Genomic DNA, 18002 nt, shown 5'->3' on the forward strand with positions numbered 1-18002 from the left:
ATATTCCTTACACTTAATAAAAAATAATAATAAAAAAATCAGTCCTATTCAATCAGTAAAATTTAATAGTCCTTTTGTAATTAAAAGTCATACATCTTATCAGTGTAATAATAAAGTTAGTCTCCCCAAATAACCTTAAAGGAGGAGATGCAATATTCCTTACACTTAATAAAAAAAAAAACATCACAGTCCTATTCAATCAGTAAAATTTAATAGTCGTTTTCTTATTAAAAGTCATACATCTTATCAGTGTAATAATCAAGTTAGTCTCCCCAAATAACCTTAAAAGTAGATGCAATATTCCTTACACTTAATAAAAAAAAAAATCAGTCCTATTCTATCAGTAAAATTTAATAGTCCTTTTGTAATTAAAAGTCATACATCTTATCAGTGTAATAACCAAGTTAGTCTCCCCAAATAACCTTAAAAGTAGGAGATGCAATATTCCTTACACTTAATAAAAAAATAAAAAAAACATCACAGTCCTATTCAATCAGTAAAATTTAATAGTCGTTTTCTTATTAAAAGTCTTAGTCTACCAACTCTTTCGTATACTATATTACCTAGAGAATACAAACAAGATGAACCTTTTTTTCCATTATTTTTTCCTATTTGTTAAAGTCTACATACCCTCGGCCCATACCTTCCAGTCTCTTTCTTCCCCTTGTTTTCTCTCTCTCTCTCTCTCTCTCTTCCTTTATATAGTTTTCCTTCCTACTCCATTTATTTTTTTTCCTCTCGCTGTTATCACTCCACTAACTTTTATTTTATTTTACCTCCATGTTATTCTCCTCTTTCCCTCCTTCCTTCCATCTCAACTCTTCCTCATCCATCTTTTTCTTTTCCTCCATCTCTCTCTCCTTAACATCATAATTTTCCTCCGTTGTTCCATTTTCCCTCCATATCTCCTTCCTTGATATATTATTCCTCTCCTTCCTCCCTCTCATCCCACCTCCATCTCTCCCCTCCTCTCCCTTTTTTTTCCTTCCTCCTTTTTCCATGTCTTCCTCTCTCTTACCATTCCTTCAAATTTGCGTTCCTTTCTCTCTCCCTTCCTCTCCCTCTTCTTCCCCCTCAATCTCTACTCCTTCCCTCTCACTCCACCTCCAATTATCTCTCTCTCCCTCCTTCTCTTCCTCTCCCCTCCCTTTTTTCTACTCTCCCTTCCAATTTCCGTCCAGATATCTTAATCTTTCCCTCTCCCTTCCTCCCTCTTTCTCCTCTTTTCTCTCTCCCTCCCCCTCTCTTCTCTCCATTCCTACATCTCTTTGTCACTAATCAGAGAGAGAGAGAGAGAGAGAGAGAGAGAGAGAGAGAGAGAGAGAGAGAGAGAGAGAGAGAGAGAGAGAGAGAGAGAGAGAGAGAGAGAGAGAGAGAGAGAGAGAGAGAGAGAGAGAGAGAGAGAGAGAGAATGCTAATATTTATAACCTCCTTAAGATTATTCTAAGGTATTAAAGACCTATAACATAAGAGGATCAAATTCTCTATCTTCTCCCTCTCCTCTCTCCCCCCCTCTCCCTCTCTCTACCTCCCTCCCCAATCTTTTCCTCCCCTTCCCTCTTCCCTCCACCTTTCACTCCTTTGATATGCTTTTTCTCTCTCCTCAACCTTCCTCCCTTTCTTCCTTCTCTCACACCCTTCTATCACCCTCCCTCCCTCCTTCCTTTATTCTCTTCATGTTTCTTTTTTTTTCCTTCTTTCCTTTGTCTTCTTTTCACTTTGTCGCCTTTTCCTTTTTTTCTTAATCTTTCCTATTCCTCTGTTTTCTCTCTCTTCTTCCTCCCTCCCTTTCTCCTCTTAATGTTTCTTCCTTTCTCTTCTTACCTTCCTCTTTTCACTTTGTTGCCCTTTGCTTTTTTTCTGAATCTTCCCTTTTCCCTCTTTCTCTCTTCTTCCCTTCAACTTTACCTTCCTCTCCCTCTCCGTCCATACCTTCTATCTCTTTCCTCCCTTCCATCCACTTTCCCTATTTTTCCTGGATAGATTTTGCTTCATCCTACATTTTCTCCTCTCCTCTCTCCCTGTTATCCCGTTTCTCTCATTTATATTTTTACTACCATGTTATTCTTCCTTTTCCCTTCCCTTCCTTCTTCAATCTTAACTTTTCCTCATTTATCTTTCTCTGCTTCTCCCTCTCTTTCTTCTTAACATCATAATTCTCTCACTCATATCTATTCTCCCTTCTCTCTTCCCTCCTTCCCTCCATCTCAACTTTTCCTCATCTATCGTTCTCGGCTTCTCCCTCTTTCTCCTAAACATCATAATTCTCTCTCCCCTCCAAAAATGGCCGCTCACCGCTTCTCCAGCAAAAGAAAAGTAAGTGAGGGCCCAGGAGAGGTCAATTTCGAATGCAGAAGTGTTCTGATGCTCTCCCCTTGAAAGGATATTTGCTCCCTGGGATTAATTTTCTGGACCGTTTGTTCCCGGTATTTGACTAATCGTACCTCGAACTTTTCTACTGCATCATGATTACCCAATTAGGCAGGTCATTCCAGGTATTTGTTGGGAATAACCATGTCTCCTGATTCCCTCGTCCGCCCCATTTCATCATCGCACGCTTCCGCATAGTGAGACGAGCGATAGTGTTTGCGTCGCTGTCCGTGTCTGTTTGTCTGTCTGTAACGTAACCAGAGTATCTAAAAAACGTATCACCACAGAACCATGTACGGAGATAAGCGCCGAAGCCACGCGCAGCTTTAATGTATGCCCCGCTACTTAACCTCACTCTTTACACACCTGAGAGCGTCCTTAGGTAAATATCTCAAAAGAGTTAACCTTCGACAGCACCCCGTTTAACCCCTTGACTGCGGAGTTCCTACAAGAAGACATCACCAAGCGACAGGAATGGAACAAAAAGTGGCTGCTACAATTCAATGAAGAAAAGTGTAAAGTCATGCACCTTGGGAGGGGAAATCCAGCATACCAATACCACATGGGAAACACGCCACTATCCACCACAGAGGCAGAGAAAGACCTGGGACTATATGTTACCAGGCTACCAGTGAAAGCCAAATCCGTGACAATCGCAGCGGACGGGTTAAAACGACTTAATGATTGCGGATAAATGAAAATACCTGACTGAATGACTTAGGGAAACCATATTGAAAAAAAACTCTTGTGCTTTAAAGGAACACCACGATGCTTCTATAGAGTCCTCCTGAAGAGTTTTAAGGTAGTTCGACGCCATGAACCTAAAAGAAACACTCATTAGAACCAAACTGATCTCCTTTTCGGCCTTTGGGAATAGTTTACGTGAGAGGTGTAAGTGTCTGGGACAAGGCTTTCGTTGTAGCTGTGGGCATTTCCAGGGGTAGTTTTATGACCCTTCTTCTGTACCACGAACCAAAAAAACACTCATTAGACCCGAATTGATCTCCTTTTCGGCCTTTGAAGCGTCTGAGAGTGTTGACCTATGTTACTTTGCAGGGATGGTGAGGGATGGAGGGAGGGGCTTATGGACCGGATTGAGTGTACGAAGATTTTTTTAATAGTTGTTTATCAAGTACAAATTTCAGTCCCTTTTCATCCTTCAGAGGGCAAAAGGAACCTCAAAAAGCCCCTCATCACATTTTTTAGTCCATTTTTCATGAGTATTTCCCTACGAAGTAACAAAGGAGTTTATTTTGTAGTTGTATGTGGACACTTCTCCCGAAATTGACCTCTCTTTTGGGCACTCATATATACTCTTTTTTTAGGGGTGTATATTAACGTTATTTTTTCCTCTCAATCCTTACTATTATTTTTTTTTTGTCCTTGAGCTTCTTCCTTTACTGCAAAAAAAAAAGAGCATCGATAAGAGGTAAAACTCTATTGGTCTACGTTATTCCATTTATAATCTTTTCGTTCCTCCTCTAATCTACTCCCTTCCTCTCCTTCTTCTTTCCTTTCTTTCCTCCTCCTCCTCCTCCTTCTCCTCCTCTCCAGTTCTCTCCCTTGTTTGTGTTCTATTACGATTCCTTCTCTCTTTCTCTTTCTCTTTTTTTTCCGTCACAGCTGTCGACTTGTGAAAGCCCTATTATCTCTCTCTCTCTCTCTCTCTCTCTCTCTCTCTCTCTCTATCTCTCTATCTATCTATCTCTCTCTATCTATCTATCTATCTATCTATCTATCAAGGGTGACCCTCTGGCATTTGACGTTCATCTGTCACCATAATTTATACACGAATATTTTTTTCTTTTTTTTTCTGCCTCTCCCCTCCATCCTTGTTTTTCTTTGCTTAATGTCCCCTCCCTCTCTTGCTCTTCCTCCTTCTCCTCTTCCTCCTCTCTCCTCCTCCTTTTTCCTTCCTCCCTTGTTCTCCTCCAGTCGCTTTCTTCCTTGTTTTCCTCCTTCTTCCAATCCTCTTTTTTTTCTCTTCATTTTGTTTTATCCTTCATTTCTATTTTCTTCCTTCCTCTTTTTCCACTATCCTCCTCCTCCTCCTCCTCCTCCTCCTCCTCCTCCTCCTACTCCTCCTCCTCCTCCCTCCTTTCCTCCCCTGCTCCTCCTTATCTTTCTCACCAGGGAAGACAATGAGAGAGAGAGAGAGAGAGAGAGAGAGAGAGAGAGAGAGAGAGAGAGAGAGAGAGAGAGAGAGAGAGAGAGAGAGAGAGAGAGAGAGAGAGAGAGAGAGAGAGAGAGAGAGAGAGAGAGAGAGAGAGAGAGAGAGAGAGAGAGAGAGAGAGAGAGAGAGAGAGAGAGAGAGAGAGAGAGAGAGAGAGAGAGAGAGAGAAGGTGGGAGAAGGGAGGCGGTAAAAGAAAAAAAAAACGAACAGGAGATGAAAGGGAGGGAGATAAAAATGGAAGCTGGAATAGATTGCTTGTGAGCGTGACGAGTTTGAGCAACAATGAAAGTGGGAAGTGAGAGAGAGAAAGAAAGAGAGAGAGGGTAAGAGAAAAACACAAAACAGGAAAATGGGGGTACAATAGAACAGCTAATGGCATAGGAAACACAATATAGGCAAAGAAAGAAAGGGAAGAAAGGAAGATAAATAGATAGATGAATAGATAGATTGATGAGAGCCGTGCAATAGGAAACTTATGGCCTATGCAACACAATATAGGCAAAGAAAGAAGGGAATAGAGGAAGATAAATAGATAGACGAATAGACAGATGTATGAAAGCCGTACAATAGGAAACTTATGGCCTATGCTACACAATATAGGCAAAGAAAAAAGGGAAATAAAGGAAGATAAATAGATAGACAAATAGACATATGTATGAAAGCCGTACAATAGGGCTCTTATGGCCTTGGCAACACTTTCACCCATCCCACATATACAGACGCACTCCTCCCCTCTTCTCTCCCCCACTCAGTCATACAGTAGCCTCACACCCCTCCTGCATGCATAGATAAACTCCCCTATCCTATATTCTCCCATCTTTAATACACACACATACAGAAACCTTACACGAGTTCACATATATAGATAGACCTTAGACCTCTCTCTCCCCTTCATCTCCTCTTCTCAAACTCACACACACACGGTAGCCTCACATACACCCCTCCTGCTTACACAAATAAACTCCCCTATCCTATATTCTCCCATCTCTGATACACACACATACAGAAACCTTTCACGAGTTCACATATATAGATAGACCTTAGACCTCTCTCTCCCCATCATCTCCTCTTCTCAAACTCACACACACACGGTAGCCTCACATACACCCCTCCTGCATACACAAATAAACTCCCCTATCCTATATTCTCCCATCTCTAATACACACACATACAGAAACCTTTCACGAGTTCACATATATAGATAGACCTTAGACCTCTCTCTCCCCTTCATCTCCTCTTCTCAAACTCACACATACGCTGTAGCCTCACATACACAAGGTCACATACACGGATTGGCTTCTCTCTCTTCCTGCCTTCGACCCTTCTGAAACACACGCACAAACAGTAGACTTATACACATACAAACAATTTTCTTTCGTCTCCTACACAAACACATCTACATACCCATACCTACACATAAACAAACGCCTACACATACTCATATATATTAGTCACATACACATGTAGAGTAAACCATCTCATTTTCCTTCTACACAAACACACGGAAAAACACCTTTGCCCTATCTATACTTACACATAAAGAGCCTCTATATTCTCCCAAACACACGCAAACATACACACAAACAGAGGACTCGCATATACATAGGAAACTAACCAACCATTCCGACAAATACACACACACACACACACACACACACACACACACACACACACACACACACATACAGTAGCTCTTCTCCCCCTCCCTTGAACAAACACACCCTAACACACACACACAACACACAACCACCTTCCTCCCTCCCCTTTAACACCCTCCCCTTTACTCCCCTCCCCCCCGCCCCCTTGCCTCCTTACCAGCAGGGCCGTCACCATGGGCGCCACCAGTATCCAAACGAAGGGGAGCCCGCCGTATCCTGTCCAGCAGTGAACGGGGTAGTGTAGGGTCATGACGGCTGCCCACGCCCCCAGGAACACGAGCGGGCACCCTGCGAGACGGGGAACACAGAGGTACGGTTAGGCAGACGCACGAGGCAAGATATATTAGTGAAAGGGATGAAATCGATGGGTTGGGTAAGGAGAGGAGAGGAAAGGAAAGGAGAGAAGGACAAGGAAGAGAAGATGAGGTAGAAGTGCAAGGAAAGGAGTTAAGAAAAAAGGTGAAGAGATGAGAAAGGAAAGGAGAGGAAAGTGTTAAGGGAAAGGAAAGGAAAGGAGAGAAAAGGAGTTAAGAGAAAGGAAGGGGAGAGAATGGATTAACAGGGAAAGGAAAGGAGAGAAAAGGAGTTAAGAGAAAGGAAGAGGAAAGAAAGGTTGAACAAGGAAAGGAAAGGAAGGGGAGAGAAAGGTTGAACAAGGAAAGGAAAGGAAAGGAGAGAAAAGGAGTTAAGAGAAAGGAGAGGGAGAGAAGGATTGAACAGGGAAAGGAAAGGAAATGGGTTAAAAGAAAGGAAGGGGAGAAAAAAGGGATGAACATGGAAAAGAAAGGAAAGAAAATGAAAGAAAATACAAAGAAAGAAAAATATTGGAGTATTTATATAAAGAAGGAAGAGGAATAGATGTGATTGGACAGAGAAAGGAAGGTAAGATAAGAAAACGGGAAGGAAAGGATATCAAGAGAAAGAAATGGAGAAGGGGAGGAAAAGAGTGAAAGATAAGAGAAGAGCAGAGTAAGAAAAGGAGAGGAAAGGAGTGAAAAGGGAAAGACTGGGAAAAAAAGGAATGGTAGAAAAAATTAAGTATTCGTTGATCGTATTCGACCGTAGGATTTCGTTTGATAGGATAATATATAAGTAGATAAGTAGCAACACCAGTAAATATAAGTGTGGATTGGTTTAGTATCTCTCTTAAGTTTCTCTTGTATTAGTTTAGTATCTTTAGTAGTATCTCTTTTATCAACTCTCTACTTTTATCTTTTTTTAGGAGCAGCATTTAGTGGGATATTTTTCTACACTTTTCTATGCCCTTGAGCTTCTTCCTTTCCTGTAAAAAAATAATTGATTGAAAGTTACCAATGAATGAGGTTTGAAGGTGTATAAAAATGGTTACCTAATTCACAGCCAGGTAGCCAGACACTCACCAGGTAGATTGACTAATAGATTGGTTGATGAATTGATTTAGTGCTCTGTGATTCAATTCTGCTGGTGGCTTTGATTCGGTAGATTTGCAGATAAAAATAAAATATAATTGGATTCCCTACTGTATATTTATAAAGAGATTGAATAATACATGACTGAACTGATGAATGTTATGAATTTGAGCGGTTACTGATTTAAAGCGTGATTCTTTATTTTCTCGGAAGCATTCATGAGTAATCTTCAATATATTGCATAAGAGAGAGAGAGAGAGAGAGAGAGAGAGAGAGAGAGAGAGAGAGAGAGAGAGAGAGAGAGAGAGAGAGAGAGAGAGAGAGAGAGAGAGAGAGAGAGAGAGAGAGAGAGAGAGAGAGAGAGAAATTCCTTTATATGGGTCACATATATCTCGAGTTTTATGTGTGTGTACAGAGCGAAGTGACGTGTGTGTCTGTGTGTGTGTGTGTGTGTGTGTGTGTGTGTGTGTGTGTGTGTGTGTGTGTGTGTGTGTTAGTTTGTTTGTTTTGTCCCACCCATATATCTTTCCTGACCCCAAGAGCGTCATTTCGTGAGTGGGAGAGAGAGAGAGAGAGAGAGAGAGAGAGGAGATGGGTAGGTAGGGAGGGAGGGAGGTAAAGAGGAGAGATAGGAGGAAAGATCGGAAATAGGGAGGTCTCGTGTTTTGTTTGAGAGAGAGAGAGAGAGAGAGAGAGAGAGAGAGAGAGAGAGAGAGAGAGAGAGAGAGAGAGAGAGAGAGAGAGAGAGAGAGAGAGAGAGAGAGAGAGAGAGAGAGAGAGAGAGAGAGAGAGAGAGAAGAGAAGGAGAAGGAAGCCAAGATTTTTTTCATATATTGAGGAAGATATAAAAAGATGGAGCGAAAGGGAGAAATAGAGAGAGGAAGAGAGAGGGAAAGTGCAGAGAATACCTTTGATATGGAGAGAGAGAGAGAGAGAGAGAGAGAGAGAGAGAGAGAGAGAGAGAGAGAGAGAGAGAGAGAGAGAGAGAGAGAGAGAGAGAGAGAGAGAGAGAGAGAGAGAGAGAGAGAGAGAGAGAGAGAGATGAAAGAAAGAGATCAGAAAATTCATTCGGGGGAAGAGACGAGAAGTAATCCTAAGTGAAGAAGGAAAGGAAGGAGGGAAAGAGGAGAGGGAAGTGGAGAGAATGGAAGCAAGAGGAGGCGAAGGAAGTGAAGACGGCTGAAGGGAAGTGGAAAAGTGATGAAGGGGAAACAAAGATGATGTAGGGTGCCTCGTGGATAGCAACACCAAGAGAAGATGATGGGAAGGGAAGGGAAGGGAAGGGAAGGGAAAGAGAAGGCAAGGGAAGAGAAGGGAAAGGAAGGGAAGGCATGAAGGAAAGGAAGGGAAGGAAAAGGAAAGGAAGGGAAGGAAAGGTAAATTACGGAAAGGAAAAGGAAGAGAAAGGAAGGGAAGGGAAGGGAAATGAAGAGAAGGCATGAAGGAAAGAAAGGGAAGGGAAGGGAAGGGAAGGGAAGGGAAGGGAAGGGAAGGAAAGGAAAGGAAGGGAAGGGAAAGGGAAGGGAAGGAGGAAAAGAGAAAGGAACGGAAGGGTAAGGAAAGGAAGGGAAGGGAAAGGAAAGGAAAGGAAAGGAAGGGAAGGGAAGAGAAGTGAAGTGAACGGAGAAGAAAGGAAAACAAAGAAGAAACAAAAGATCAGGCTTGGAGGTAAATACACGTGGATGGAAAATGGAAGAGAAGGAAATGTGGAGGAGAGGAAAACAAAGGAAAACAAAGAAGAAACATAAGAGGAAGCTTGGAGGTATTTACACGTGAATGGAAAATTGAAGAAAAGGGAAAGATATGTAGAGGAGAGGAAAACAGAAGGAAACAAAAAAGAAACATAGGGCGACGCTTGAAGGTAAAAACACGTGAATGAAAAACAAAAAGAGAAGAAAGGGAAATGAGAGGAGAGGAAAACAAAGGAAAACAAAGAAGGAACATAAGAGGAGGCTTGGAGGAATGTGTAAACGGTAAAGGAAGGAGAGGTAGGGAAGAAGGGTAAGGGAGGGAGAGGTAGGGAAAAGCCGTGGAAGGAGAAGTAGGGAAGAAAGGTAAGGAAAGGAGAGGTAGGAAAGAAGGGTAAAGGAAGGAGAGGTAGGGAAGAAGGGTAAAGGAGGGAGGGATAAGGGAAGGGCGTGGGGAAGGAGAGGTAGGGAAGAAGGGTAGAGGAAGGAGGGATAACGGAAGGGCGAGGGGAAGGAGAGGTAGGGAAGAAGGGTAAGGGAGGAGAGGTTAGGAAGAAGGAAAAAAACACAGCCAATCGTGAAGGAGATGATGCAGGAAAGGAAAGGAAAAGAGAAACTGAAGCAAAGCCAAAATGAAAAAGCACTGAAGCAACAACTCAAAATGGAAAGAGGAGGAATAGAAAAGACACTCACCCCAACCAATCCAATAGTGAAGGATAAACGAAAGGAAAAGAAAGGGAACTGTAGGACAAACTCAGGGGAACACAAGAACACACTCTACCCACCCCAGCCAATCCAATAGTAAAGGATAAAAGAAAGCAAAGAAAAAGGAACTGAAGCACAAACTCAAACACAAGAACACACTCTACCCACCCCAGCCAATCCAATAGTAAAGGATAAAGGAAAGTAAAGGAACGGGAACTGTTGCACAAACTCAAGGGAACACAAGAACACACTCTACCCACCCCAGCCAATCGTGGAGTGGATTATAAAGGGAAGGCAAGGAAACTAAAGGAAAGAAAATGAGGTAAAGCAATCTTAAAACGTACAGTCAAGGGGAAGGGCAGCACACAGTAACTCCCCATACTCACCCCAGCCAATGGTGTAGTAGATTGGGAAGGGCGCGCCGGAGTCAAAAACGTTGGAGGTGAGGCGGGAGTGCAGGAAGAGGCCCTCCACGAACATCCAGCTGATTGAGGCCATCTGGGCGTACATCCGGATCGCTAGCAGCATCTTGCACAACCAGTCCTGAGGGGGAAGGAGGAGAGGCTGATGGGAGTCTGTGTGTTATGAGGACGGATAGAATGTAACGGGAGAGGGACTGAAGGTGGTTTTGAATATGGGAGAGAGAAGAAGGGAGAGACAGGGAAATACAAAGGGTAGTGTTAGAGGGGACGAGAGGGCGTGAGAGTAGTGTGTGTGTTGTTAATGGACGGATAGAAGGGAAGGGGAAGGAAGTGATTATAGTTTTGATTAGAGGAGAGAGAGAGGAAGGGAGAGGCAGAGGGTCGTGCGTTAAAGAGAAGGAGAGAGGGCGTGAGACTAGCGTGTGTGTGTGTGTGTGTGTGTGTTTGTTAGAGGACAGATTAGGGAAGGGGAGATACTGACTGTAGTGTGGATAAGAGGAGAGAGAGGGAATTTGAGACAGAAGGAAAGACAGAGGGTAGTGTGAGAAAAGAAAGGAGCAGAGGGCGTGTGTGGTGTCTGTGGGTTAGAGCGGACGGCGAGGAGAGTTTGAAGGACTTGAGGGTAGTTTGAATGTAAGGGAAGACAACGAGGGAAGAGGCAGACAGATAACTTTGACTTTAAGAGGAGATAAAGAGAGGAGGATGGCGTAAGGGGGGAGTCTGCGTATTAGAGAGTTTGAGGAGACTAGAAGGGGACTTGAAGACACTGAGGAGAGTTTGAATATTAGGGGACACAAGGAGGGAAAGGTGGAGAGACACATGTTAGTTTAGGTATGAGGGGAAACAGAGGGAAGGGAAAGGGAGAGGATGAAGGTAGTTTAAGTGTATTGGGTAACAGATAAAAAATGGTGGAGAGACAGAAGAGAGTTTGAGTTTAAGGAGAAGCAAAGAGAGGAAGGTAGAGATGATGAAGGTAGTTTGAGTATAAGTGGAGAGAGAGAGAGAGAGAGAGAGAGAGAGAGAGAGAGAGAGAGAGAGAGAGAGAGAGAGAGTGTAGATTAAGGGAAAGATATAAATATTTTGTGTATTAAAGGAGAGAAAGAGAAAGTAAGGGGGAGAGGGTGAGGTTAGTGTCTTAGAGGATATAGACACCAGTAAAAACAAAAACAAAACAAAACAAAAAACAACAAAACTATAATATAATATGGCAACCGTCTTCCCTAGAGTTTACAAGGAGGGGAAAGTGGGAGAGGGGAAAAAAGGTTGAGAGGGAGTCTGAGAGGTTCATATGTTAGAGGAAGGAGAGGGAGAGACTGGCAGGGAGGGGAATATAAACCAGAAAACACGAACATTGCGTCATAAGATAATAAAAAATAACTAAATGCCTAACAAGCTATTAGAAGAAAGGGGAGAATGGGAGAGGAGAAAAAATGGCAGACTCGTGTGGCAGAGAAAATAGACAAAGGGAGGTGGAGGGAGACACGAACAAAACGTCTTTAGATAATAAAAAAAACTAAATGCCTTCCACACTACAAGAAGAAAGGGGAGAATGGGAGAGGAGAAAAAATGGCAGACTCGTGTGGTAGAGAAAATAGACAGAGAATGGGAGGGAGACATGAACCAAACGTCTTTAGATAATAAAAAAAACTAAATATCTTCCTTCACTTTACGAATAGAGGAGAGAAAGGGGGAGAGAGAGGGGAAAGAATGGCTGAAGATTCGTGTGCCAAAAAAAAAATTCGTGTAGGGTAGAAACAAACAAAATTAAAAGGAAACAAATCAGACAAACTACCAAAACAAGGTAAACATCTTCCCTACACCTTACGAGGAGAGGAGAAAGGGGAGAGAGGGAAAAGAATGTTTGAAAATTCGTGTGCAAAGACAAAAAAAAAAATCGTGTATGGTAGAAACAAACAAAATTAAAAGGAAACAAATCAGATAAATTGCAAAAACAAGGTAAACGTCTTTCTACAGTTTACGAAAAGAAGGAGAGGCAAACCAAGAGGCCGAAAAAGTCTTGGAAAACAGAGAACCAGAAAGTGAAATGAGACTAAATAACAGGCAAACAAACCACAGTGAAATAAAAATGCCTGTAATGGAGTTAGCAAGGAGAGGGAAGTGGAGAGCTACGTGAGAGGGGATTACAAGCTTTGTGCATTAGAAGGGAGAGTTAGCAAGTACTGAAAGACTCTTGGGAAACTAATGTAACTGGAAGAACAGGGAAACCAACATAAAAGGAATAACAGAGGAAGAGAAGAGAACTAGTGAGAAAAATGACCAAAAAGGGACTCGAGACTAAAATGACAGGAGCTTTGACATTGGAAAGGGAGGAGAGAGGACTTGTCAGAATAAAAGAACTCTTGAAACAGTAACGTAACAGAAAGAACAAGGGGACGAGTATAAAATTATGATCAGGGTAAGAGAGGGGAACTAGTAAGAATAGAAAGTACTCTGGAGACTACTATGACGACCGTTGTACTTCAGAAGGGAAAGAGAGAGGACTATAGACTAATAAGGGCCACTCTCACAGTCGCTGTTTTCGTGGTATCGGCGACTACCAGCGTGGCGACGGTCATGACAAGACGAAGGCGCGTGACTCGGCAGTGTTGGTATACCGGAGCGGCGGGAAATGTCAACATTACATCAGCTGAGCGGAGGATTATGAAGGAGTAATATGAAGAATAAATGTACAAAAAGTTAACGTGAAGAATAAATATAAAGAGTAACTGTGAAGAATAGATATGATGAAAAAATGTGGAGTGTCTCGCTGATACACCGCTCAAATCTGGTGATAGCCTAACATTTCCTTGGCGGGAAAGGTGAAGTAATGGTGAGAAGCATTAATTAAAGTTCTCTTATATTAGCAGATGTCGGCAAGACAGACTCCTCACCAATATCAATTACAGTTATTCATTATTCACACTTATATATCAGACTTCACATTTATTCTTTACTTAATAGGGCTGATATCCCCTATGCATACAGATTAGGCTAACTATAACAATACGAGTTTTCCCAAGAAGGCGTAACAGGTGAATAATGGTGACAGGTATTAAAGTCCGCCCTTCTTCTTTGTTGTGTACTTTTGCAACAATAAATCATCAATCAATCAAATTTAAACTCTCAGCAGGACGTTTACTGGTCAGCAGGTGAAGTGAGTTTATGTCATTCAGATTCTTCTAAATTTTGTCTCATATAACCATTGAAGCCGTGCAACGTGTTTTTGTAATGTTTAATATTTTTTCACGTCTATTTAAAGAACTAATATAACCATTTGAGAGCAAGAATTTGTACTATTTATTCTTTCCCCTCTTCTATAGTTCGGAAGACATTTTTTTTACAATTTTATGACGTTTTGATCACGTTCTCTAGCTTGTATTCCGCTCCCTCCCTCTCTGGCTCTCTCTCCTCTAACAAACGGACCTCTCAGACTCCCTTTGTACCTTCCTTTCCCCTACCTCACCTTCCCCTCTCCTTGTAAACTCTACGGAAGACGGGTGCCCTCTTTTATTTATAGATTCGTTGTTCTTGATGTTTTGTTTTGTTGTCATTACAAGGGAGAGTGTTCTAAATATAATACTGAAAAGTTACTAAAAGATACTCAAGGAAGATAGTCAACTAAATAACACAGAGAAAGAGAAGTAGGTAGAAGAGAAAGGATAAGCCACGATAACGTTACAACTAAGGTCTTTCATATAAGTTAGGGAACGATTCTTAAGTACTAGAGGGAGCATAAAGAGGATCAGTAAGCATGAGAGGAGGGATAAGAGGGTAGAATAACAAGGGAGAAGAGGATAGGCGAGAGGATTATGTAGTGGGAGATGATAAGGGGAGAGAAGGGTGAGAGGAAAAAGTAGATAAAGAGGAAAACTGAGAGTATTATGTAATATGAGAGGGCAAGGGGAGTGCTAAGAGGGTAAACGAGATGAGGAGGAGAGTGGAGTGTTGTGTCAAGAGGGAAGGGAAAGAGGAGGAGGAGGAGGAGCTAAAGGTGTGTACATGTTAAGGAAAGATGACAGGGAGAAATTAAGTGAGTATTGGGAAAGGAAGAGGAGGAGGAGGAACTAAAGGCCTATACATGTTAAGATAAGATGACAGGGAGAAATTAAACGAATATTGGGAAGAGAAGAGAAGGAGGAACTAAAGACTTATACATCATAAGGAAAGAGAAAAGGTAGTAATTAAGAGAAGGAGGGGGAACTAAAGGTCTGTACTACATGTTAAGGAAAGAGGACAGGAAGAAATTAAACGAGTATTGGATAGGAAAGGGCGTTACGTGTCTCTAGGAAGGAAAGAAAAGAAGGAGGAATGTGAAAAAGAAAGAACATGGGAAGGACTTGAGGCTTACTATTTTTTGACAGGAAGGAAGAAAGGAAGAAGAAACAACGGCTAAGGAATTGAGAGGAAACTTACGTGTCTCTAGGAAGGAAAGAAAAGAAGGAGGAATGTGAAAAAGAAAGAACATGGGAAGGACTTGAGGCTTACTATTTTTTGACAGGAAGGAAGAAAGGAAGAAGGAACAACGGCTAAGGAATTGAGAGGAAACTTACGTGTCTCTAGGAAGGAAAGAAAAGAAGGAGGAATGTGAAAAAGAAAGAACATGGGAAGGACTTGAGGCTTACTATTTTTTGACAGGGAAAGACGACAGGAGGAAAGAAAACCGGAAAAGGAACTAAGAGGAAATTTACGAATCACTAAGAAGAGGAAAAAAGGAGGAGGAATATGGAAAAGAAAGGAGAACATGGGAAGACTTGAGGCTTACTATTTTTTGACAGGGAAAGACGACAGGAGGAAAGAATAACGAAAAGGGAGCTGAGAGGCCACTTACATATCACAAGGAAGAAGAAAAAAGGAGGAGGAGGAATGTGGAAAAAAGAGGAGGGCATTGGAAAGGTTTGAGACTGATCACTTTTTTTTAACATGGAAGAGAGAAAACGAAGAAATAATAGAGTAGAAATTTACATTACGCCAGAATAGGGAGATTAGAAAATGAATGTGAGAGGGAAAGAAGGATACGGGAGAGACTGAGAGGCTTACTTACCAGGGAACGAAGGTGGAACGGAAGAAAACAAAGAAGTAATGAAGAAGTAATTTACAGAACAATAGGATAAAAAGATAAGGAGGAGTGAACAACTTAAAGGAGGCCACAGGAAACACTAAAGAGGTCATTTGTATCTAAGTAAAATGGGAACAAGAAAAACGAATTAGGAATAGAGAAGAAAATACTGAGCATCTGAATAGAAAGATCAGAAGGGGGGTGAAAATAAAAATGGGAAAGGAGGAGACAGGGAGAACTGAAAGGCTTGTGCATAGTAGTGAAGATAAAATAAGTGAAATGAGAAAACGAAGAGAGAAAATATAAAGAAACTTACTTAGAAGAAGATGCAGAAATATAAAAGGGAGAAACTAAATATGTCTCAGTATGAGTATGGGGAGAAGGAGGAGGAGGAGAGATATAAGTGAGGCAGAGAATAAAAGATAAAAATAAACAAAGAATAAATGGAGAGCAAAATAAAACAGCGCCAGATAAACGAAGAAAACAAAAAGAAGAAGAAATGTGATGGAGAGAGTGACGCAATACAAGAAAGGGAGGAGAAGAAGAAGGAATATAAGGAAGAGAAGATAATAAGAGATAAAAAAAGATAGAAACAAACATAAGAATAGCTCGATAAGGAAGAAAAGAACAAAGACAGAACAAACGAAGATAAGAAGGAGGTGGAAGGAGAATTACACAACACCAGAAAGGGAGGAAAAGAAGAAGGAATATAAGGGAGAGAAGAAAATAAGAGAAGCAGAATCAGATAGAAACAGACGTAAAGAATAACTGGATAGGAAAGAACGAAAATAAAACGAAGAAAACAACAAGAAGGAATGTGATAGAGGGAGAGTTACAGAAGAAGGAAGAAGGAATGGAAGAGGAAAATAAAAGAGACAGAAGAAGATAGAAATAACCATAACGAACAGGTACATAGGAAAAAAAATAACACGTCAGAAAAAAAACGAAGAAAACAACAAGAAGGAATGTGATAGAGGGAGAGTTACAGAAGAAGGAAGAAGGAATGGAAATAGAAAATAAGAGAGACAGAAGAAGATAGAAATAACCATAACGAACAGGTACATAGGAAAAAAAAATAACAGCGCTGTAAAAAAAGGAAGAAAACAACAAACCGGAATGTGATAGAGGGAGAGTTACAGAAGAAGGAAGAAAGAATGGAAGAATAAGAGAGACAGAAGAAGATAGAAATAAACATAAAGAACAGGAAGATAGGAAAAAAAACCAACACCGCCAGAAAAAACGAAGAAAACAACAAGAGGAATGTGATAGAGGGAGAGTTACAGAAGAAGGAAGAAGGAATGGAAGAAGAAAATAAGAGAAACAGAAGAAGATAGAAATAAACACAAAGAACAGGAAGATAGGAAAAAAAAAACAACGCCAGAAAAAAACGAAGAAAACAACAAGGCGGAATGTGAACGTGAAAGTTACACAACACCAAAAAGGGAGGAAAGGAAGAAGAAATGTAGGGAGAAAAAAAAATAAGAGACAAAATAAGATAAAGAACAAGAGAATAAGGAAACAAAAATAACACAACACCAGAAAAACGAAGAAAACAACAAGCCTGAATGTTATAGGGGGAGAGTTAGACAACATCTTAATGGGAGGAAAATAAGAAGGAATGTAGGAGGGGAGGACATCCACAACTTAGTATACGCGGGTCGTGGATCATAATTTAGTGAGGGAAGGATTAGGGAGAGAGGAAAGGCACGAGGGGAAGGTAGATTGGTCTCAAAGGCAAGGAAATAGGAAGGGGGAGCAGGATACCTTTGAAGAGGCATGGCAGGAATGATTATGTGACCCTGAAGGAAAGGGAAATGAGACTGAGGAAGACGAAGTAAAGATGGGGAAAAAGGGGAAGGAAACTGTTTGAGAGAAGTGGAGAAAAAGAGGAGAAGGAAATTGTTTGAGGAGTTAGAAATTATTAGACGTAAAAGGAAAAGGAATGAGACTTGGCAAGACGGAGTTAAGATCGGAAGGGAGGGAATGGGAAGGAAAGTGCTTGAGTGAAAATGGAGGAAAAATGGGAGGAGAAGGAAATTGTTGAGGGAAAGTGGAGGAAAAAGAGAAAGGGAAAGAAAATTATATAACGCAAGAGGAAAAGGGAAAGAGACTTGGCAAGACGGAGTAAAGATTGGAAGGAAGGGAATGGGAAGGAAAGTGTTTGAGTGAAAATGGGGGAAAAATGGGAGGAGAAGGAAATTGTTTGAGGGAAAGTGGAGGAGAAAAGAGGGGGGGAAGGAAAGTGTTTGAAATAAAAATGAGGAAAAATAGGAGGAGAAAGAAACTGTTTGTGGAGGTAAAAAGAGAAAGGGAAAGAAAGTGTTTTGAGATATTGAAAGAGAAAAGAAAAAGTGGAGGTACTGAAGATGCTTGATAAAAAGAAACGGAAAGACAAGTGAAGAGAAAATTAGAGAAAAAGCTTGTGAGATATGAAGCGAGGAAGGGAAGGAGGGAGAGGGAAAAGATTGGGAAGGGGAAGGAAATAGAGTAGAGCTAATTAGAGTAATTTCAGTGGGTAGATAAATTGGTCTACATAGAAGT

At 41.3% G+C, this 18002-nt stretch overlaps 1 protein-coding gene across 1 annotated transcript in view; it reads right to left on the reverse strand.

Moving 5' to 3' along the window:
- LOC126992126 (corticotropin-releasing factor receptor 1-like) overlaps positions 1 to 18002 on the reverse strand; it is a 206399-nt gene that overhangs the window by 15584 nt on the left and 172813 nt on the right. The window contains exons 7-8 of the mRNA XM_050850790.1: positions 10370 to 10526; positions 6360 to 6490 (exon numbers count right to left, since the gene is read on the reverse strand). Coding sequence (XP_050706747.1) covers positions 6360 to 6490; positions 10370 to 10526 — 288 coding nt within the window. The remainder of the gene's footprint in view (positions 1 to 6359; positions 6491 to 10369; positions 10527 to 18002) is intronic.

Source organism: Eriocheir sinensis, unplaced genomic scaffold (assembly GCF_024679095.1).
Source record: "Eriocheir sinensis breed Jianghai 21 unplaced genomic scaffold, ASM2467909v1 Scaffold403, whole genome shotgun sequence".
Taxonomy (NCBI): Eukaryota; Metazoa; Arthropoda; class Malacostraca; order Decapoda; family Varunidae; genus Eriocheir; species Eriocheir sinensis.